Source organism: Hippocampus bargibanti, linkage group LG03 (assembly GCF_051943395.1).
Source record: "Hippocampus bargibanti isolate YZ-2025 linkage group LG03, ASM5194339v1, whole genome shotgun sequence".
Lineage (NCBI taxonomy): Eukaryota > Metazoa > Chordata > Actinopteri > Syngnathiformes > Syngnathidae > Hippocampus > Hippocampus bargibanti.
Window position 1 is genome coordinate 26,034,325 of NC_142736.1, and position 24,098 is coordinate 26,058,422.

Sequence of the window (24,098 nt, forward strand, 5' to 3'; positions counted from 1 at the left end):
GGTGTTTGCACACACATTTCCAGGTTCCGCATGGAAGAGTTTATTTAAGCGCGAACCAGAGAATATCAGCCGAGATGAATACTATCCAGGTTTTGTTTGAAAGCTTTTACTTTGATTCTGTCACAATGCTGATTATATCTAGTAAATGGTATTTCGCTTGTATTGCACGTTTCCATCTATTAACTCATTCACTGCCGGACGTGCAAAAATGTGTCCACTCCAGTGCCAGGGTTTTTGTAATTTTCACTCCAATTGAAGGACTCATGGAATATTCAGTTTTAGGACGACATAAACATTCACTGCAGCGTAAAAAAAACTTTGACTTTCTTCTTTGAATTCATTCCTAAAGTATATGGGCCTGGTGTTATATGAGCTTGAAATGAGGGTGGCTGTCCAAAATACAATGCAATACATACATATTGGTTAATATAGCACTTTAACAACAGCTGAAGTTGGAACAAAATGCTAAAATGGAAAAAAAGGAAATGCTGCCCCCTCGTAGAAGGGAAAGAACATTACCAGAGGTCTGAACAGTGCTTTATTGGCACCCAAACAAGAAAAAAAACGAACAAATTCGGGAATGGAACTCGACGTCATATTTTCAATTCCCGAATAAATTTGTGAATGGCAGTGAATGAGTTAAGGCACTCTGAACGCTTTACACTAACTTCACATCTACCATACCGATGCACCACTTGGTCAAGGACGCATTGACATGGTCACAAGTGCCACACCACCTCCATTTCTTCCAATATCTTAGCATTACCATGTTATATTCATCACCTGTTTACTCCTTGAGGAATCTTCAAGTAGACACTCCCAATTGAAACATCTCAAATATGACTTATCATAATGTATTCAACTCATATGCAAAGCCTGTTTTGTTATTCAGGTGGACCAGGAGCAGGTTGAGAGGAAAAGAAAACTCCAACACGGAGTCCTTAATGAGCAGCAATATAACATTCACTTATTCATACGGGTGACTCATCCACTTATTGCGGGAATAGTAAATGCCATTAATGAGTCTGTGACGTTCCGTTTTTGAATGGCACTGACCGGTGGAATACATTTCGGTCATGTTGTTTGATGGCTACTTCAAGATGTGAGGAAAAAAACACCATAGACGGTAGTAGACCGGCTGGTTTAGTGAGTATATAATGGGTTGAGTTTCTTCCTAAATGTCAGCTCCAATACTAATGAACCTCGCTTGGTATTTTCTGAAAGATATTCAAATATGATGCGGTAAATTATTAATGCCACCCAAAGTACACATGTACGGCAAACACATAACACTTGACATTTGGACTCCGGCTGAATTAAGTTGTTTCTTTTAGCTCCATAAATTTAAAAAGCAATTTTTGAAACCTTTTAAGGCAAGATGTAAACGCAAAGTGTGGTGAGGGCCGTGAAAGCAGCGCAGGTTATATGAGGTGCAATTCTAAACTATGTTTTTTTTGCTTTCGCCCTTCCTCACACACTTTCCCCTCCCTTCTTAAAACTTTGTTATGTATCTGGAGCCGCAGGGTGAATCCCATTTCTCTCTCCGACCGTTTCATTTCTCCATCAGCTTTCTCTTTTTCTCTCTCTCTGTGCTCTGCATTTTTCTTTCCTAACACCGCCTCCGGTACGACCGTCTCACATAGTCATCCAATTCGGTCGCTCCTTGCCACTCTGTCGATTGTTGAGCGCTTGTTCTGTTCCAATCAATAATAATGATTTATCTGTCTGTGGTTGACAATGGCAATTATTCGAATGAACCGGTTGTCGTTTTATTCTGGTTTGGATTTTGAAATGGGGGCACTGTAAAAGATGTCTTGCCCTTTTGCTCTTGTTGATTTCCGGTGTAATGCCTATGGATGGATGGATGGATGGATGGATGGATGGATGGATGGATGGATGGATGGATGGAACAAATGGGTGTGTGGGTTGGTGTTGTGTAGGTGGGTGGGTTGGTTGGACTGGATGGGTGGATGGATGGATGGGTGGGTGGGTGGATTGGAAGAACAGATGGGTGTGTGAGTTGGGGTTGCGTAGGTGGGTGGGTTGGTTGGAATGGATGGATGGTGGATGGATGTTTGGATGGATGGATGGATGGATGGATGGATGGATGGATGGATGGATGGATGGATGGATGGATGGATGGATGGATGGAAGAGTGGATGGATTGAAGGAACAGATGGGTGTGTGGGTTGGGGTTGTATAGGTGGGTGGGTTGGTTGGAATGGATGGATGGGTGGATGGATGGATAGATGATGAATTAATGGATGGTGGATGGATGATGATAGATGGATGGATGGATGGATGGATCGGTGGATGGGTTGAATGAAGGAACAGATGGGTGTGTGGGTTGGGGTTGTGTAGGTGGGTGGGTGCGTTGGTTGGTTGGAATGGTTGGAATGGTTGGAATGGTTGGAATGGATGGATGGTGGGATGATGGATGAATGGATGGATGATAGATGGACAGATGGATGGATTGAATGAATAGACAGGTGGGTGGGGTTGATTGGAATGGTGGGGGAAAGGATGGATGGATGGCTGGATGGACTCCATGCCTTTTCCACAAACGTTTCTGGTTGCTTGATACTGTATTGGAATGTTTCCTGAAGAAATTGTATTAATGCTCCACAATGTTGTTTTCATGTCAACAGCGGACTGTTTAATGGGCCCTGCAAAAATTATTCTTTGCTGCTCACTGAAATTCAGTCCATGTGTCTTCGTTACTCCAACCCCCCCCCCTCCCAAAAATGCATTAATTGAATATTGGAATTGTTTTCTACTTTCAAAACCTACATTTATGTTGTTTTTTTTTCCCGCAAATCCGAGTTCAGCCACTTTGCATGAATTAGAATGGAATGTTGAAAAATAACAAGTACCCGCATTGCTTCCAGTGAAAGCTTCTAATGTCGTGGAGCAAAACATGAGGGCAGGACCAAGGAAACAACAGGGGTTTCACGGGCTCTGCTTTCTCACCGTGACAAGTACACTGACATGGACATATAAACTTAGAAATTGCCCTTTCAAGTTTCAGACTCCATGCGTAATGGTGTGTGTGTGTGTGTGCTCACTTGATCTTTTTGGGGAGTTAGGTGAATGTTAAATGTCAGTTGCATTGAGTTCAGCCAGTGTGCCTGACCTGTGTTGAATTGTTGTTGGATTGATCACATGATATTCACCTGTGAAAATGTCTTTTGTTGCAGGAGATTCTTTACTATATTGCCTCGCTTTTTGTATGGTGTAATACTGATATCATACACTGATCTGCATTAAATAACAAAAACAAAAAAAATACAAGAATGGTATATTTTCTCATGTTTTTCACACATTCATTCTATTACATGCTATGCGCTTTATTTTTATTCTTCGGGGCCGTTCTGCTGGGCAACTTGTTACTTACTGCTAGTTATAACAACTTATTATTAGAGTGTATGTATATATACATATGTCCAAGTGCATCCTTTCATCAAATAGTCAAATGAACCGTTCATTGTCTGCCAAGTACTCAGTGGATATTTGCCTGTAAAATGAATCATGCTGCTAAGTAAAGGTTGCCACATCTTCATTAATGCTAATGTCCGCTAAGAATGTCCACTTTGTCATTGTTAGCTATTTCCAAATTTTGCTATTAGCATGTGCATTGTCTGCTTGCAGGTAATTTATATTTTAACTCATTCATTGCCATTCCCAAATTTATTTGGGATTTGAAAATATGACGTGGAGCGCCATTGCCAAAATTGTTCGGGTTTTGTTTTTTCTTGCGGGGGGTGCCGCTAAAGCGCTGGTTAGTCCTATGGCAATGTTTTTTCCCTTCCACGAGGAGGCAGAATTTGCTTTTTGTACAGCCGCTCCCATTTCAAGGTCAGATAACTCCACACCCATATAACTTAGGAATTAAGGGAACAACATATCCCTTTTTTCAACGTTAGTGCTTTGTTCCGGTTTCAGCTATTGTCCAAAGCGCTATATAAATCAATATGTATGTATTGTATTGTATTTTGGACAGCCGCCCTCATTTCAAACTCATATAACGCCAGACCCATATAATTTAGGAATTAACTCGTTATTTTCCAATGAAAGAAGAGAGTCTGAGGTTTCTTATGCTGCATTCAATGGTTATGTAGTCCTAAAACTCAATATTCTGTGTGTTCTGTGATTTGGGTGAAAATGACAAAAACCCTGGCACTGGAGTGGACACATTTTTGCACATTGTCTGGCAGTGAATGACCCTGAAACCACATCATTTAACATCAACGTACAATGATTATGAGATTCAATGGAAACTCTGAACTTTTTGAGGGAAATATGAAGCCTTAAAGAAACCTTGGGATGACATTGACGATTTTAAATCAATTGCATTCCTTTGGGATGAACTCAACTTTTTTTCATTCATCCCCTTCTCAAATTTCAGAACAATTATGGTATGTATTGCCGAATCCTCATACGCGTTCTGATTTTGAAGCAAATGTTATTTGTGTCAGCACACGCCACCTCACATGGATGTTTGTTTCATGTCGAGATTGTCCCTGCAGAGAAGGCAAACTTTTTCTGTGTGCCGCGTACTGACTGCACACGCCAGAGGGCTTTGAGGTGCTGCCACTCGTCTCAGCAGCTCCCCTTGCTTTGTTGCCACTGCCAACGAACGCAAATGTCTTTGAGAGCACGCCACTCCTCCCTGTCCCTCCAAAACAAGAGCCCAGCCAAACCCAACTGCTGCGGAAATAGTCAAAACGCTTTTCTGCTCTGGAGATAAACACAATGTAAATTCCCAAACAATGAAAATGACCATTTCATATGCTTTTTTTTGTTCTGAATTTTGTCATTATTGCACCTCCAGGGGAGGCGTGTAAACAAGTGATATTTTGTTTTTATCTTGCTGTGCACATTTCAAAATGGCCTCGCATTGTCAGTCAGCGGATCTACGGTGGCGATGGTGTGTTATTGTTCCAGCGCCATCTGCCTCGCGCGTGCGTGCTGATGCCAATCCAAGTCCTGTCTGAAAATGACTTATTTCAAGCGACCGGCCTCCGTGCCCGTTGTTTTCAAGAACTTCCACATACATATAAAAAACAATCGAGAAGCTCATAAGAGCGTGTCCGCACTTTCTCCATTGTGGGATACCCAGGGGCCGTCTTGTGTTTTGTGCGGAGTTTGCTACCTGAGCCTAGTTGTTATTTCTTTCTTTATCCCAAGTCACAATCTCCTCCATCCTCGTCCCTTGCCGCCACGTCCCCTCTCGTATGCCGACTGCACATCAATGGCAGCATTAAAGGTTACAAAGCTCGACAAAGCCGCACGTTGCTAGCCTCGCGCGACTTCCTCGGTGACACGCTTCTCCAGCAAGGACTTAAAAGTGAGCACATTTTACACACGTGTCACAAAGTAGGTTGTGTAATTACTGCTGAATGTCAACTTGTATGTCAGGCATATTAAGCATCGTAGCAACCTTCTGTGACCCATAACCTCCTTTTTACATCTATTTACAGTACAAGCTGTAAAACCTGACATAGCTGACAAAGTGTTCTGAATTACTCTTGAGTAATTTCCTTTGGAAAAAAAGACACTCAAAACTTGGCCAGACCAGTGTAATGTCTAATGAGAAGTTGCATTTTTGGGTTGTAGCGATAGCTAGCTTGATTGCTACGCTGATCTGAATGAAGATGCTGACAAAAATCACACCATTTTTTTAAGCAGTCAAAAGCTGAATTACAAATGTGACTTTGCCAAGAAAGTGACTAAAACCCCTTAGGAAAGGCAATGAGTTGTGTTCCAAGATGCTGGCCCATTTGTTCTTGTGAAATAATTGGTTCTGCGTCTTATTTATGATTGACACAAGCTCAAAGAATCTATGCTTGTTTGTCAAGGTCACTAATTAATCTGTGGATTTCCATCTCCCAATTATGTTTGCATTGTCTCGACTTCTCCACTAAGCTTAACTTTTGACTTGCAAGTGCATTGGCACATGCAGCCATGTCATAATCATGACATGCCAATGAAGGTCATTTATAGGTAATGCAAAAACGTCACATTGACCATTATTTCAAAATGTGCATGTTGAAGTTTTTGAAGTGCGTACAGTTTCCAGAGATACTTTTTTCTCGTTCAGTATACTGTAAATATTAGAAGTATGAGCTCCATATTATTTTTAAACTAAATATCTACCCCGGACAAGGATGACATCTCTACTGATGTCCAAAAACGTTCAATATGGAAAACAGTGAAAACTAAGACATTTAAAACAACAATCAACATTACTCCAATAAGTTTGACAAGACATAAGCAAATTAATAAGGTACTGTCACGTTCCAGTTGACGACTAACAGGTGACACTGTCGACCCCGCCTGCAGCTGCACAGTTGTTGGTCGTTTTAATCAGTGGCAGTTAAAAGGACTCCCGGCACGACCATTCAGTGTCGGGTCATTGTTTGTTTCACCTTGTCAGGTTTGTTTCATCTTGTCATATTTTTACTCATGGTTTTGTTTAATACTTTGGACCTTTCTGTTCTGATGACTTTGATGTTGTAGATTTTGTTCCTGCTGACCTTATTTTAATGCAATTTGTCGAATACACACTGCTTCTCCCATATCCCATCAATCAGGCTCCACAAACAACCCGCAAAAGCCGTCGTACACCTGATACAAAAAGCGATCAACCTAGCTAAACAGAACACAATTGCTAAGGAACTAGATAAAATGATCACAGAGAAAGCACCTACATGGGATCATTCCTCAAGATGGTGAATGAAGAAGGTTACGTTCCTTATTAAGTGTTTAATGCTGATGAAACCGACCACTCCATTCCATCAAGCAATCAATGACCATCACAAAGGTAAATAAAACGACTTTATTATACAGTAGTTTATTTCTTTAATTATAATACCATAGCACATTTATTATGCATAAAATAAGGTATATTTTGTGTAGTTTTAAGGCTTAGAAAATTAGAAAGTACAAAATTATGTTTTATGGGGACCTGGGAACGGATTATTCTCATTTTAATGGTTTCCTATGGGAAATTAATTTTTGGGATACACACTTTTCACCTTACACACTGTCTAGGAATCAAGTTTGTAAGACAAGCTATCACTGTATTGTGAAATTATTACTGGGAAAATATCTGTGATCAACTTCCCACGTTGACTATCATTTTTTTTTTTTGGACTAATCTGGGTGTTTTCCATCCTTGATCCACTTGATCAAACCAATACAGCCACAAATCTCACCCATGATATGCCATTACAACACGATTATTCCTCGGACAAGAAGACTTGTCATCTTTTATCCAAATTTGGTTTCGGCAGTATCTGCTGTAGTTATGCCATTATTGTTACTTTGCTCGAGCAAAGTCTTTTCCTTGTTTGTTTGTGCTCCCCCCTCTGTATATTCCATGCAGAATATGCTCCGCTTTTGATTAGCTGGGTGAGGTGGGCTTTTGGAGCCTCTGCACACCAGAGTAATTAGACTGTCAGTCAAAAGCAGATGGCTGCTGCCTGAAATGGGAAAGTCGCCTGAAAGTTTGTAAATGAGTCTATTTTTTGTGCTTCTTTATTTGTTGTTCTGCTTGCACAAAACATAATGGCTCCACCACACGGGAGGTGTAATGGACAGACTTCTGATCGGATCAACCAATTTCACACCAATCGAGATTGATAATTACCCCAAATATTGCTGTTTTACCAAAAATGTGTCTGCCTTACATACCTGTCAACCTTGGCTAATAGCTGCACCTAAAAGATTACAATTCCCGTGTAAAAGTTGTAGTACGCCGTACATGATTTGAAATGATTTAAAAAAAAATGCTAACACATGTGGACATGCAGACAATTTACCGCGCACACACACATTAAGCTTTTATCAATCCGACCGTACACAGTGATTAAAAAAATATATGATTGAGTATTACTTTTGCTGATTTGCCCTGACAATAGTAGCGATCGGTGGCAGCATTGTCGTTGTTCACCAGCAGTTGAGACCAACTGGATTTGAGCCAAAATGGTCTTTGTAAGATCAGTTCACAATAAAAAAAATCCCGTATAAAAGTTGCATTACGCTGTACATTATTTGAAATAATAAAATAAACATAAAATACGAGGAAAACTATTAAGTTGATAGGTATGACCTTGGTATGGTAGGTTCCATTATTGCATGAAATTTTAGTTTTATTTATTTTTTACATGTAAGCTATAGGCTGTGGGTGATATCACTCATTTATTTATTTATTTATTTTTGCAAAATTCAGTCAAGTAATTGGAGGTTTATTCAAGTATCCAAGAGTTCGACACTACATCTTTCCTTTTTTTCCCCTTTTTAATAAATGCCATTTTGAGATTTACTCACAACCCTTTCTCTCATTTTGTCTTTTCCAGATTGTTTTTGAAGGAATCCGGGGGAAGAGCTTCGAGGGTGACATTGCCATCGATGACGTGTCGATCACTATGGGCAAATGTAAACAGCAGAACACTCTTGCCAGCGCAGGTAAGACAGGTAAGATAGATTAGGGTGTAAAAGGAACATTAATTGCATGGAAAAAACACGCAAGAGCCGTTTGTCACTGCTTGATGAAAACCGCATAACACATGTCAACTTCATATACTGTAACGCATATGTAGAGTGCATAGTCCTAACAAAGCATTGGACATGAAACAGAAGAGACATTGATTAAAATAATAGCCCCATCATTGATTATTAAATGAAATACATTGTCAAATTAATATCAAAATGAGAAAATTGACTAATTTAACTCATTCACTGCCAGACGTGCAAAAATGTGTCCACTCCAGTGCCAGGGTTTTTGTCATTTTTACTCGAATTCTAGGATCCACAGAATATTGAGTTTTAGGACTACATAAACATTGAATGCAGCATAAGAAACCTCAGACTCTCTTCTTTCATTGGAAAATCGCGCTTCGAAAAAAGCGTAAGAAACCTTAGATTATTTTCTTTCTTCAGTAAAAAAGATAGTTAATACCTAAATTATATGGGTCTGGAGTTATATTAGCTTGAAATGAAGGTGGGTGTCCAAAATACAGTGCAATCCATGCATATTGGTTAATATAGCACTTCAACAGCAGCTGAAGCTGGAATAAAGCGCTAACATGGAAAAAAGTGAAATGCCGCCCCCTCGCGGAAGGGAAAAACTTTGCCGGAGGCCATGGCCAAAGCTTTATCAGCACCCCAGCAAGAAAAACCAAAACCCAAACAAATTCTTGAAAGGCGCTCTACGTCACATTTTCATTTCCCAAATAAATTTGTAAATGGCAATGAATGAGTTAAGTCACCAAAATATTCCACAACCCGTAACATGGTCAAATTTCCAACCCTGCCTGTATTTTTACTCATTATTTAGTTCACATTTCCCTTACTTTCATCCTCAAACCTTTTCCAACCACGCTGCGCTGACACTTTCTACCTGTTTTCCATCAATCGACTTTATTAGGAGTACACCCCTGCAGAGCTGCATCCTCAAGAGCTCTCCTCAGACATGAGGAGAGAAGTGTTCATCCTGATAAAAGTTAAATGAAAGAGAGAGGTTTCAGTGGAGACGGAACAAGTGCATTTTGGATATTGGTTGTGCATGTGGGTGTTTGTGTCTGTGTGGGCACATGAAAAAGCAAAAAAAAAAAACCGCATCACCCCATAGGGCCAGGGTCTCAGTTCGCTTAAAATGTACAAGGTTTAAAATGACTGATTATTCCAATGGGAGGAAAAAAATTAAAAACAAACGGGTTTTCACTACAAACAAATCAGAAGTGGCTAAATTCAACCTGACTGTGTGATGCAACACAGTTCTACTTCACCTTCAACTGAAACCACAATAATAACTACAGGTATTTAAAGTTATTATGATTCTTCTTCTTATTATTATACTTATTACTACTACAGAATTACTCCATATATACATATACTGTCTATCTATCTATCTATCTATCTATCTATCTATCTATCTATCTATCTATCTATCTATCTATCTATCTATCTATCTATCTATCTATCTATCTATCTATCTATCCATCTATCCATCTATCTATCTATCCACACAATAAATAACAATCAATAATAACCACAACCACAAAAAAATAACCATCTCTTTTTGTTAAGTCATGATTTATTCACTGTATGGCGTGACAATGTTCAAGCCAATTAGTGATAGGACTGCAAAGTCGTAGTGAAAGTGAAGGGAAATAAAACAGTTAGGCACAGCACAAGAACCGAAGAATCGCAACAAAATCGAGAAAGTAAATTATTAACACGCTGCTTTTTTTTTTGGTACCTCTTCAAACCCGTAGCTTGCCATCTCACACGTGCGCTCGTGTGAGATGTGTGCATGGCGGATACTTTGAATAATGGATGAAGGTGTAAACAGGAAGGGGGGTGGCTCTTGAGTGCATCAGAGTTCTCTGAGGTTGTCCTGCAGGTTGTGCACGAGTAGGAACACTCCGTGCAGGCAGATGGGTAATTATCAGGCAGACGGGCGGCTGAGCGCCCGCTGTAAGACACAAACGCTTCTGTCTGCCAACGTGCAGTTGGTGAGCTAAACACCAGGAATAGCAAAGCGTTCAGCTCAAATTGTGCTTGACGGGGGTTCAAAGTCAGAGTAACTTTTGATTCAGATTCAAAGCGTATAACGGAATGTCTATCCATTCAATGAATCAAACCAGTGAACTAATCTATGGAAATTAAAAAAAAAAACAAATGATAAAATAAAATAAATGTGTTGATTTTTTTTTCATGGATGGTAGATGGTTTCAGTCTTTTTGGAAATACATGTGTTGAAATAAACAAAAAACTTTTTGTCACTGATCATTTTTGGAGGGTGAACGCACCTGTGGTTTTTCAAGTGCACCTGTGTTTTTTTTTCCTTCTCATTAATTTCTAACCATGGCCCACCTATTTTGTGAGATTGCTCATTTGACGTTTGTAAACTGCCGTGATTGGTCGTTACCTGAGCCCTGAGCAACTGTGATGTCATTTTTTTGTGGCAAAATGGCCGCCCACTGACTTGGATGAAAATGGCTGCATTTTAGATTCGATTACTTACTTTTTTCCTCATATTAGATTAGATTAGATTAGATTAGACTCACACTGGAGAAATTTACATTTCACAGCAGCAAAGTGATAAAGGAAGAGGGAAGGAAAAGAGGTAGAAAAACAAAATACAGGAACTGCTGGCAAGGCGCCATCTTGAAATCAAAACAACAAAATGAAAAAAATAAATAACACATAATATAGACACAGACCGTCATTTAATCTTAAGGACTTTACTGCATCCTTTTTGCTGTAATAATCAGTTCTAGATGAAAGGGGAGATGATCAAAGTAGATCAACGACGTCATGGTGAAAATGTGCCTATCTAGTTTTGAAAGCAAACACGAAGCTGTAGCATCCATTGACAAAAAGAGATTGTCTCGCATCTCCTATCCCACGTAAAGCCGCTTCAATTCCAAGCCGCGACAAATCAGGGGTTGTGAAAATGCCGTGCATTACAGGTGCAAATAAGCACAATAGCCCCAGAGCTGTCCAGCGATGACAGTCAAATGGCAGGGACATTCCTACCAAATCAAAAACAGTGCTGGCATATTTGTGCTGCTGAAAAGGCGCAGCTGCTCAGGAGAGTATCCTCCTTGATTAATGTTGTGGCCAAAAATGCTGAAAAAAACGACACACAACAACACAAAGTGACAAAAGAAAACACAAAGCAACACAAAAACAGGAAAAAAATGTGAGCCTCGTGAAAGACCTTGCCAACGGCTGCCTACTCAGTGCCATCTTGGAGTTTCAGAAGGTCCCGCCCCCTTGTTCGTGACGTCACGCCAGTACATCTTGCCTGGCTCTAGAATCACAACAATTGCTTCAGATTCTGAGAAGATGCTTTCTTGTTCCTCATCCAGTTCTAGATATGATTCAAATAGTTCTGAAGAGGAAAGCATAAATGTTTGCAATTGATTAAAGAAGTCCTCCCGAATCAATTCGAGCCGTCAGGACACTAATGTAGCGTCCCAGAAAGTGCTCAAGATGGCACCCAAACTCTGTTGGAAATGGGCTGATTTGTCTGCTGGGAATTTGTGTCAACTAATATATCAAATAGTAGTCTTGATTCAACACACAACGATTCACCATTGAGTTATTTATGTGTTTTCCTTCTAATTTGGGTATCAACACAAAGTTTTCTGACCAAACCAAGTACCCAAAATGCATTGTGTGTCGCTTTCTCGGTCAGGGGCGTTCCAGACGTGGTGTCGCGTCAACTCAAAAACAAGACTTCCTGAATATTCAGCGTGAGTCCTAAAATGTAAAATATAGTTATATGCGGTGGAATATTTGTAAAATACGCTCAGTAGAAGTAATTCGAAGTAATTTTACAAATTATGGACACAACTTGTCCGAAGGTGTCGGTTTTCCTTTAAATATACGTACAACCTCATTCATGGACTTTTCTCTCTCTTTCTTAGTGCTGATCGGCGGCTCACAAGCGCGCCCATTGGCCAGATGGGTGACCATCATCCTGGGCTGTATCGTGGCCTTGCTCTGCAGATGATGAGAGGTCGACCACAACGCCACCTTATGTCTGTGCTGACAGACACTGCCCCGACTCGCGCTCTTACTTCTTCCCTCAACCCGACTCCCCAGAATTCTTTCCTCACTCTCCTGTGACCTCCCTGCATCGACGATCCATGCAAACACCACCTTTACTTCTTTAAACACTTTGCTCCGATGACATAGTATAACAAACATCTACTCATCATATATTTAAACCAAACATGTTCTCTATTAGTCCATTAGATTTCCAAATAGCCATGTCAAGTGTCCCCCTCGTCTTCATCATTAGCCTACGTCACCATGTATGACCACCAAACCCTACCCGCCCCTTTTCCTCCCCCGAGACACACCAAAGTGTCGGACACTTTACCAAAGATGACCTGAGGGAAAAGCACGAGGGATTCCGGGGAGTTGGCGAACGACACAGACAACGTGGGTGATTTTTTTTCCTTCTGCTGACCTTCGCCACCAGCTGAGCCGCCGAGCGACAGACAGTTTAAGTTAAGTGAAGAATGAATGAATAAACTGGCTAGACAGAAAGAGGGCACAGAAAGGAGGTGGGGCGAGGGTCAAAGACGCTTTTGAACGCCTCTCTGCTCGCCACAAAGAAAGTAAGATCGATGTGGATTATACGTGTACATTAATCACTATATATTAAATATAAGCAAAGTCTAAATATAAGAAGGGGTGTTGGTGAAGGACTATGTATTGAAATTAAAGAAGCACAACATTTATACGACATCTGTTGTTACTTTGGGTTTTATTGAATTTGTGACGTCACAATGTGTCCAAGAAATTCCTTGCTTTTTGATATTTTTGGATTTATGTCGGCCTCTATGGTCAATCGGTGACATGAGTGTTGTGACGCGGGTGTCAGGTGTTACGCATACCGAGCACACTGTGTCTACGTGTGCCGAAAAAAGTGCAACAAGTCATTGAATGTCTCGTAAGGAGAAGCTGGAGATGTATATGTAGCTGCTGTGCAGAGCGAATGATGTGTTCAATTCACCTTTTCGCTAAGCCACGCCCCTCAAATGCAGCCTAGCCAATGGGAGACCAGTATGGAACTCAAAACCGGAATGAGATAAGTGCCATTAAAAAAATGGATGTACATACATGCATTGAGAAACTGCAGAAGAGAAATTGGATAAAGCGATATGACCATCAGTCCATCAATTTGTATTGCTTTTCCAAATTTGGTTTTGAACTAGTCATCCACCAAGTTCTTCTCAGCGTTCCAATCTAACTGCAAACATAACTTAGATAACACATGACTCTCGCAAACTAACCATTTGAATGATGATTGATAAGTAAACAAAACGTTTACTACCTTTAGCCGAAATGTATCGTTCCTTCAGATCATTGTCCTCCATCTCAGTCCTTAAGCGATGCTGTGATTCGCTTCTGTTTTGCATGATTTCCTCATGTCCGCATTGTAAAGAATGGATGTGGCCTTCAAAGGAATTCCGGATCATACTTAAGCCGGTGGAAGCTTGTTGACTCCGACAGTTTGACGAATTCCACGACGGTAGTGAAGGGGGCGGTGCTTTGGTAAAAGGTGAATTTGAGAGGAAATCTGCCGACATTGTTTGAGCGCTTGAATGTCAGTGTCCCATATCGCACCAATATCCACGCTATGCAATGAAAAGCACGTATCGCCACATAATTTTTCATTTTCGCTGGCAAGACAAATACGTACATTTACCTTCATGAATTCAATTTTGGGGTTACATGCTTTGCATTGCATGGTTAGGATATGATTGTTAAAATCAAGCAATACTCATATTTAAAGCTCCGTAACCCATAGTTTACAATTACATTTATGGTAGCGTTTCATCTTGTCCACAAAGCATCAGGACTCTCGTTTAATATCATTTTTTTGTGTTTATTCATTCAGGTCTATCCTGTGAGTACAAGCATAGCCCTGTTTAATCATTCATTAATGTATCGTATATCAATAATAATTCTTGGCTTGTTTTTCAACATTCTCTTGTATTTCGCATCTGTCATCTCATTTTGACTTGATCACAAGCTCTTTGCTCAAGTGTACATCATAGTGCGTCAATGTCACTTTGTGTTCCCGTGTCTGTCGCTCACGCTGGACAAAAGCTGTCGAGATGGATGAATTAAATACGAGCAAAGCAAGCAGACCTGTGCTCTCAAACGTGTGCTTTGTTTTTGTCTAGTTTTGTGTCTCTCAAGCAGGTGGTTCTAGGAGAGGTTTAAAAAAAAAAAAAACATGTCCGCAGAACCTGTGTGGTTATTTCATTTCAGCTGGCAGCCATCAAAGAAGAACCATTGTCAAGTTTAAATACTTAACTAGTATTAAATTATTAATAATAATAATAATAATAATAATAATAATAATAATAATAATAATAATAATACATTTCATTGATAAGCGCCTTTCAAAACCTTCAATGTCACTTTATAGTCACAGAATAAGTTTTTCTGTTATCTAGCTAACTAGCGAACAGACAGCTAGATAGTTAATCGCTAAATAGATAGTTAATAGTTAGCTAGCAAAATAGCTAATAGCTAGATAGCAAACAGATAGCTAGCTAGGTAGAAAGCTAGTGAGCCAGATAGATAGCCAGCCAGCTAGATGGATGGCTGGATAACGAGATAAACAAAAAGAAGTGAAGAGAGGAAATTTAGATATTATTCAGGAATATTACAAAGCTCAGTGAGTTAAAGTGATCATCTGTTCATGTATGAAGGAAAAACATGTTGGACTATTCGACTGAGCATTGACATCTTATGAACACTTCTCTTAAGAAGTAGACCGATCTTAAAACATTTATTGCAAAAACACCAGCTGGTTGCTAATCTACTTTGTGTTTATCAAAGAAACATAATGCTTTGTTTCATAATATCCCATCTGCAAGCCTGCTTGATTCCTTAAAATGGCGGCCTGCACTCTTACAGACACCGTTCCCATCTGAATCATAACCGTATGATTGAAAAACTACACCTCACTGTCTGGCATTGATATACAGAAATGAAGATACACTATATGAGTTTTTCAAATGAATTGATAATTTATATTCTCTACAGTTTCAATGTCATTGCATCGGTGTTCGTTGGATCATCTTTCTGGCTTTTCGTGGATTAGATCGATTGAATTTTTGTTGGATGCAACACGTGACGATTAATGTGATGTCTAAGGAGCAAATAAATTACCCTGCTCACACTGGAAAAGAAAAAAAAAACATCAGCAATGGCTTGCTAATGAGTTTCATATCCAAAGCTGCCCACTAGTGCAAGGCTAATTTGTGCATAACGTCTAATGAATCACACATCTCATCTTTCAGCGTGTCACCACAAGGTCTTAGCGTCAAAACAAACACCACACTATTACTATCTATTGCACTCCAGGACATGTGTCATAATGCTCCTCCTTGTCAAACAAACAGTACTTCTCAAATTATATTGTGGTTTGTATCCTTGAATTGGCACTCATGTCACATGTTTTACAGTTGAATGTGCATGCATTGGGTTTGCATCAGTTTGATATTCAACCGCCCACGTCCCTTGTGTGTTAGCTGCGGATGTGCAGGCAGAACAATTGGACATTCTTACGACTGTCCTCTTTACATTATTCATCAATCACTGCTCTTCTGTTCCGTTGTCTTTAAATGTTTCCTCTGTGAAAAAAAAGAGAAAACCGCAAAGGTAAAAGGTGTAATTGTTCTAATACATGTTTTACGCTCGCAGTTATAAAAGAGTGAAAATGACCTGAATATGTGATCAAGGGTCAGATCTATTTCTGATGTTCAAATGTATACTTTTCAGACTTTTGTGCTTGCAGGTTAATAATCTCCAATATCCACGTTTGGACAAAAACAAGATTTACAGGTCAATGCTCACAAAAAAAAAAAAAAAAAAAAATATTGGGTCAATTGAAATGTATTATATACTACGAATGCACTCTAAACAGACAAACTATATCTCTTAAAGGACAACCGAAGTCACTTTTTTGTTTTTTAACTGACACCAGAAAAACGTTTTATAACATCTAAAATACCCAAAACATGCAGTATGATGTTTTTAGTCAAATGCAAAACACCAATAAAAATGACTTAAATTGTCCAAAATCTGCAAAAAAATTGAGCTACGAATTGGGCATTTTCAGAAAGTCCCGCCCCCATTTCGTGACGTCACGCCAAGACGTCTAGCATTGCTGGTGAGTCAAAACAATGGCTTCAGATTTGGAGAATATGCTTTCTTGTTACACATCCAGTTATGAATATGATTCAAATAGTCCTGATGAGCAAAGCATACATGTTTGCAATCGATTAAAGAATTATATGTGCCATTTTGAGGCAACATTGGGGGAAAATCTCTCACCCAAAAAAAAGAGGCAGAAAATGGCGACCAACCTCCTGTGAGGAATGAATCAGCTCGTTTCCACAGCTCTGATACATTCTTTCCATGGAGTTTGCCTCCCTCTGCTGGCGGCTTTTGGATGTAAGACATGGTTTAAAAAAACAGTACAGCAAAATACAATGCGTCTTTTTTTACGGTGAGGAGGCGGTCCTTTTCTGACGTCACGTACGGACTCGTCACCAACTCAAAAACAAGACTTCCTGAATGTTCAGCGCGAGTCTTAAAACGTAAAATATAGCTATATGCGGTGGAATCTTATTAAAATACGCCCAGTAGAAGTCATGTGAAGCCATTTTACAAATTATGGACACTACTTGTCGGACGTCGGTTGTCCTTTAATCTAGATTTCGGTATGTTACACAATTTCAGCAATACTTTACAGTTGTTTTTAAAAATGGCACTGAGATTAATGGAACACCGAAGCATTTTTTTCCCTTAGACACACTCACATCAACACACATATGCACACACATTCAATCGTACAAGGCATATATTAAAGCCGGGCACGTGGAAAGTAAAATAGATGTGCGTGAACATTTTATTTTGAAATAAATTCCCACACTTGGTTTTGCTTGGCATGCAGCTGGAATTAAAGTGACTCCCATTGCTGTAATGATCACAACTATCGATTGCCGCCCGCCGCATATAGACAAGGTCAAGCAGTAACTCGCAGACTAAAGGACAAACAAAGAAAAGAAATCGGAAGCTGCTTTAATCACATTTGGACAATACCAATCCATTTTCCATTTAGGGGAACTCCTGGTTCACTTAGGGTTGTTCATTATGCTGTGTACAATCCGTACCACTTTGTATGGGCCATGTCTACATACTGTCCAAAGCTGCATCAAATAAAATAAATTACATTAGTAAAAGTGAATAACAAGGCATTTCAGCAAACAGTATGTAGGTTAAATAAAGTTATATAGGGCACGCAATTCCACAAACATAATGTTGCACTGTGGCATATTTCACAGATGTTTTGTTTCTGATTTGTTTCGAGTATACAACAGACAGTTCATCCATTATGTTTACCGTATTTTCCGGTGTATAAGGTGCACCCAAAAGTCTTAATTTTCTTCAAAAGATGACCCTGCGTCTTATACGCAGGTACGTCTTATATGTGAAGTCATATTGAGAAGCCACTGACACCATTTCCCCCGTAGAAGTGCGTAAACCCAGCCTTTAATGTATTGCCTTATAATATAATATAATATAATATAATATAATATAATATAATATAATAGTGGCTTATGTATGGAAAACTTTTATATATTTATATATGATATTTTGATTTTCATTCATTGAAGGTGCACCTTATAGTCCGTTGTGCCTTATATATGGAAAAAGTTTGAAAATACACCATTTATTTGCGGTGTACCTTATACTCCATTGCACCTTATACTCCGGTGCGCCTTATACATTGGAGAATACGGTACATGTTTTAGTGCTAGCGATTTGAGTGCTTCCTAAAGAGGCAGTCACTCCATGACTTTAGGAAGTGAGACATATTTTTCACCATGATCACCAAGTCAAGTGAAAAAAAACCTGAGCATTTAACCACCGTATCCTGTAATTCGCAGTGTCTGGCATGTGTGCCAAAATCCCCTTCAAAATTAAAGCATTGGCGTATTAATGTTATGATATGTGTGCAAATGTTTCGAAACTTCAACATGACCACAAATTTCCATGATCTTTATTCTGTTGATGAAGTGATTGAGATGAGACCACTTGACATTTTATAACTAAATAAATTAAGTGGTGCCAACCTTAGATCATAAAGGAATTATTTTAATTAAATGATTGACAACAAGAATTGAAATTGTGCTAAATGGAGTCTGATTAAAATGATATCAAAATAAAATGCCTAAACTGCGAATTGAATAAGATTATGCTTATTTTAAAGGCAGAGGTGTCCAGACAATATTCTAATCCTGTATACAACTTTTCATTTATTGAAGGTGTGCCTAATAATAATAATAATAATAATAATAAGTAATCATAATAATAATAATACGTAATAATAAGTAATAATAATAATAATAATAATATTTATAATAATTCTAATAATAATAATACGTAATAATACGTAATAATAATAATAATAATAATAATAATAATAATAATAATAATAACAAAATGGATGGATGGACATTCGCAAGTTCCAATACTGGGAGAAGTCTACAGTATTTTGATCTTGGTCTCATTTATTTCTATCACCAAAAAATGACATTTGTGCCTTTTTTTTCTCATATCCACTTCATGACGCCCATAAAATGTGTCTCTAAAATTTAAATATGATTCTATTTGATTTAAAAAAAGTTATTGTGCATTCCAAACAAGTATCCAGCTTTATCATACATTAAAAACGCACCAACTCTGAAGACTCACAATTGTCCTTAGCCATAAATGCCATAAATTGTCCTTAGCCATAAATGCCCTGCGATTGGCTGGTGATCAGTTCTTTGCATTCTTTGGTGGAGCCACACTGTCAATCACAAAGGAATGCAAAATGACATGAATTGGTCAAATGTATGGGAATCCATATTCCGAAAGCAAATCTAGATATAACCCTTGAAGCATATTTGTCATTCTTTTCTTTCACCAGCAAGCTTCTTCGTGATGAAAAGCAAATAGCATCTGCCGTGTGAACCCCAATTTCTATTCCTTCAGCTCAAATGAAAATGTTCCCGGTAAAACAAAAGTGAAAGCATCTCAACAAATCTCCTTTTCCTTTTGGCTTTTCCCGTCAGGGGTAACAGAAGAAAAAAAGTAGGGCGAATGCAGAAAATAAGACGAGTAAAATTTTGCTGGCTCTGATAAACATTTTATCGCAAATTTAGACTTTGCCCACAAATTTCTTTTGTCCATGATTTAGCATTACTCATTCACTGCCATTCACAAATTCATTTGGGAGTTGAAAATATGACGCAGAGCGCCATTCTCGTATTTGTTCGGGCTTTGTTTTTTTCTTGTTTGGGTGCAGATGAAGCGCTGGCCATGGCCTCTGGAAATGCCTTTTTCCTTCCACAAGGGGGCATCATATCCCTTTTTTCCATGTTAGGGCTTCGTTCCAGCTTCAGCTGTTGTTAAAGCACGACATAAACCAATATGTATGTATTGCATTGTATTTTAGACAGGCGCCCACATTTCAAGGTCATATAACTCCAGACCCATTAATTTCAGAATTATTTTTTTATGATGTAAAAAGAGAGTCTAAGGATTCTGTGGGTCCTGGAATTTGGATTGGATTTGGATTTGCCTTTATTCGTCTCGCAGTGGAGAAATTTAAATTGTACAGCCCAAAGTGATGAAAGGAATGAAGTGTTAATGACAAAAACCCTGGCACTGGAGTGTACACATTTTTGCACATCTGTCAGTGAATGAGTTAATTTGAAATGATACAACTTTATCGGCATTCGAGTTGCACTGATTCCTTACATGATACCTAAGATTCAGACTTGATCTTAGTTTTACTACCTGGTGTTTTCTACTATCTTTGTGACTGCTTTATTTCCTGTATATATGATATTTGTTCTTGTTAAGTGCTTTCTTACAGCTTCAGCAGTTGTTAAATCGCTATATAAATCAAAATATATTGCATTGTATCAAATTATGCCAAATTTTGTCCCCAAATTTGTGGAGCAATGTCACAATCATGAAACTTTTTATTTGGTTCATTTGTGGGATCCCATGCATTCTTTTTCACAATGCCAGCGAGTTCTTGTGGGCTAATAACTTCTCATGTAGGGTTAAGATGACTGTATGAAGCACCTTCACGGCCATCCTTCCCTCAAGTTTAGAACTATCACTTTTATTCCAGCGGCAATGAGCCGGCCTGCTAAAATGAAATCTTCAGTGAGCTCATGCTGACAAATATCTCATCACCATCAGCCAGAAGTGGCGAGTGGATTCATTTGACTTCGTCTACATCTCAGTGGTGGACATGAGCATGGGAAAGTGGTTTCTATTAGGGTGAGGCGGACAAAGAGGAGGACTCAGGTGTGGAGCATGTTCTGGGGAGACGCATATAAGGTAGATTGTTTCTGTGAAAGATGGTCAAATATATTGGTTAATATTTGCACTGCCGGGTCGTTCACCGTTGTGGTCGTGAAAGGAGTGCAATCGCGACCGTTTTGTTCTTTAAAGGACAACCGACGTCACTTTTATGTTTTTTAACTGACATCAGAAAAACGTTTTATAGCATCTAAAATACCCAAAACATGCAGTATGATATTTTTAGTCAAATGCAAAACACCAATAAAAATCACTTAAAGTGTCCAAAATCTGCAAAAAATTGAGCTGCGAATTGGGCATTTTCAGAAAGTCCCGCCCCCAGTTCGTGACGTCACGCCAAGACGTCTTGGATTGCTGGTGAATCAACACAATGGCTTCAGATTCGGAGAATATGCCTTCTTGTTACACAACCAGTTATGAATATGATTCAAATAGTTCTGAAGAGGAAAGAATACATGTTTGCAATCGATTAAAGAATTATATGTGCCATTTTGAGGCAACATTGGGGGAAAATCTCTCACCCAAAAAAAAGAGGCACAAAATGGCGACCTCCAGTAGCCACCTCCGCTTCCACAGGTTGATAAATTCCTTATATGGAACTTGGATGCCCTCTTCTGGCGGCTTTTCGGTGCAACACGGTTCTCAGACCAAACATGCACAGCAAAATACATTGACGTGATGGAAGGACTGCTACAATGTGTCTTTTTTTCGGTCAGGGGCGGTCCTTTCATGACGTCACGTACGGACTTGTCAACAACTCAAAAACAAGATTTCCTGAATATTCAGAGCGAGTCTTAAAACGTAAAATATAGCTATATGCGGTGGAATCTTATTAAAATACGCTCAGTAGAAGTCATTTGAAGCCATTTTACAAATTATGGACACAACTTGTCCGGAGATGTCGGTTGTCCTTTAAGAATGATAAAGACGGTGATGCATTCATCGATGATGTGGCAGGCCGTTGATGAGGACGCCATTTATGGCATTCATCATGTGTTCTTATTTCAATGGTACATCCTTGTGCGGATATTTCATGGTTACATGGAACAAAAAGGCTAAGTTTCTGCTTGTTTCACAAGAGAAACTTTGTTGAAATTGTCAGATGAATGAATAACTGACCAAACAACGTACTTTAAAAACACGGTGAAGGCCTGTTTTTGTGAAAGGGTAATTTATTTGCTCCTGTCATTTACCAAAAATACATTTTTTATCTCACACATAAGCCAAATGAGAAAACAAGATAGACTAGTAAGGACAAAATACAAATTGCAACATTGTGGAGGGACAAGGTCTCAGATAAACGTGTGTCAGAGATGTTCGGTTGGACACTGTGAACAAAGGCTCGAACACAGGAAAATTGTCTTTTACTTCCGACAGGGGACGCGGCCATTCATGACCAACGCCCAACTTCTGCAGCCTGCTGCCAAGCTATTTATTGAGAGTATATGCAAATTTAGTGATACATTAGTAAAACATAGTCTTCTTCATTTGAATACCACACCCCTGGACGTTCCAAGGACCAATAACTATAAACCAACAGAATGTAGACATTTTAATTGGTTGTCCTTTCCATGAACTGATAGATTTGTAACCTGGCTGATGACCTCTTGCTGTGAAGGAGTTTACCAAGTTCGAAATTAGTCCAAGGCCAGATCTCCTACATGAAGATTACAGTTTAACAGACTGTGTCTGTTCACCTCAGATTGACCCCAGATTTTCTGTGCTTCCATTAGGGGCCTTGTGTATGGCGGCATGAAACTTTGAAATATGATAACTTCGTTTGTGTCTATTCTCTATCAATGTGCTATGCAAATTTTTTTGTTTGTTAGCAGAGGATCATCTTTATGTACGCCGTTTTGACTCATTTGCTTCAAGACATTATTATTTATCAATTAATTCAGTCTTAACTAGTAGTTTACTGTCGAATGAGAAGCAATGTAACAACAGCTCGGAGTAGATACATGACTAACATTATGGCTCCTCCCTCAGGCTACAGCTTTCTGCTTAAGCGAACACAAGCATGGAAATACGATTCATTTAAGGAATAAGTCATAGATGTATTGTCCTCATTGCCATTTGAGGGGTGAGTCGCAGCTTCTACCAGATGACTTCAGACCATAATTCTTTTTGGAGTGTCGGAGGAAGTTGGAGAAGAGAAAAAAATGCCACACAGGAAGTCCAGAACTGAGATTCAAATTTCAACCTTATAACCATACATGCGAACCACTAGTCGCCTTTGTGGAGCAATCACATGATCATAAAGCTTTATCATTTCGAAAACAAATCTAAAATAGCCTACAAGTGTTTGAGGGTTAGGGCAATCAGGACAAAAAAAAGCTGATGTTGCTTGACAAAACAATCCGTTTTTTGTCAACCAATGTTCACTTAATCAGCCCTGAGCTGAACCAAAACAGCGTGTTGCAGAGTTGTTAAGACATTTTGGCACTTTCATTTTGTATTCATGTCCCTTTAACATCAAACTGGTGCCGCCGCTATATTCACTTTTCATTTTTCATCTGCCAACTGTGAACAAAGGCAAAATGGCCGACAGCCTGAAAACAAGTGCCAGAGGTGAGCTCGGACACAATGTCCTGGGGCAGTGCTTGGCATTTATTTTCTGGTAGGAATAAAGAAATGTTTTGCACTGCCCAAATTTCTGCCGAGACTATATTTTTTTATTATCATTTGTCTATGACTATCATTTGTGCTTTCTGTTCATCCAGGTATGTTGACCTCAGCATAACATCACACATATCTCATTCACTCCCAGACGATGTGCAAAAATGTGTCCACTCCAGTGCCAGGGTTTTTGTCATTTTCACTCAAATTGCAGGACCCACAGATTATTGAGTTTTAGGACTACATAAACATTCGATTCAGCGTAAGAAACCTTGGATTCTCTTCTTTCATCAGAAAAAAATAGCTCATTCCTAAATTGCCTGTATATGGGTCTGGATATATATGGGTCATATATGAGCTTGAAATGGGGGTGGCTGTGCAAAATACAATGCAATGGTTATATATGTGCATCTGTACCTTCTTTCTAGGTTTGACTCTATTTTATCATTGTTGTAGCTTCGAGGACAACCGACGCCTCCGGACAAGTTGTGTTCATCATTTGTAAAATCACTTCAAATGACTTCTACTGAGCGTATTTTATAAAG

The 24,098-nt window shown here is 39.1% G+C and overlaps 1 protein-coding gene across 1 annotated transcript in view; it reads left to right on the forward strand.

Annotated features, from left to right (window-relative positions):
- The window catches only part of mdga1 (MAM domain containing glycosylphosphatidylinositol anchor 1), a 170,128-nt gene extending 155,449 nt beyond the window's left edge, over positions 1–14,679 (forward strand). The window contains exons 17-18 of the mRNA XM_088992820.1: positions 8,361–8,478; positions 12,444–14,679. Of these exons, the coding sequence (XP_088848946.1) occupies positions 8,361–8,478; positions 12,444–12,529 (204 nt within the window). The 3' untranslated portion in view covers positions 12,530–14,679. The remainder of the gene's footprint in view (positions 1–8,360; positions 8,479–12,443) is intronic.
- The last annotated feature ends 9,419 nt before the right edge of the window (positions 14,680–24,098 follow it).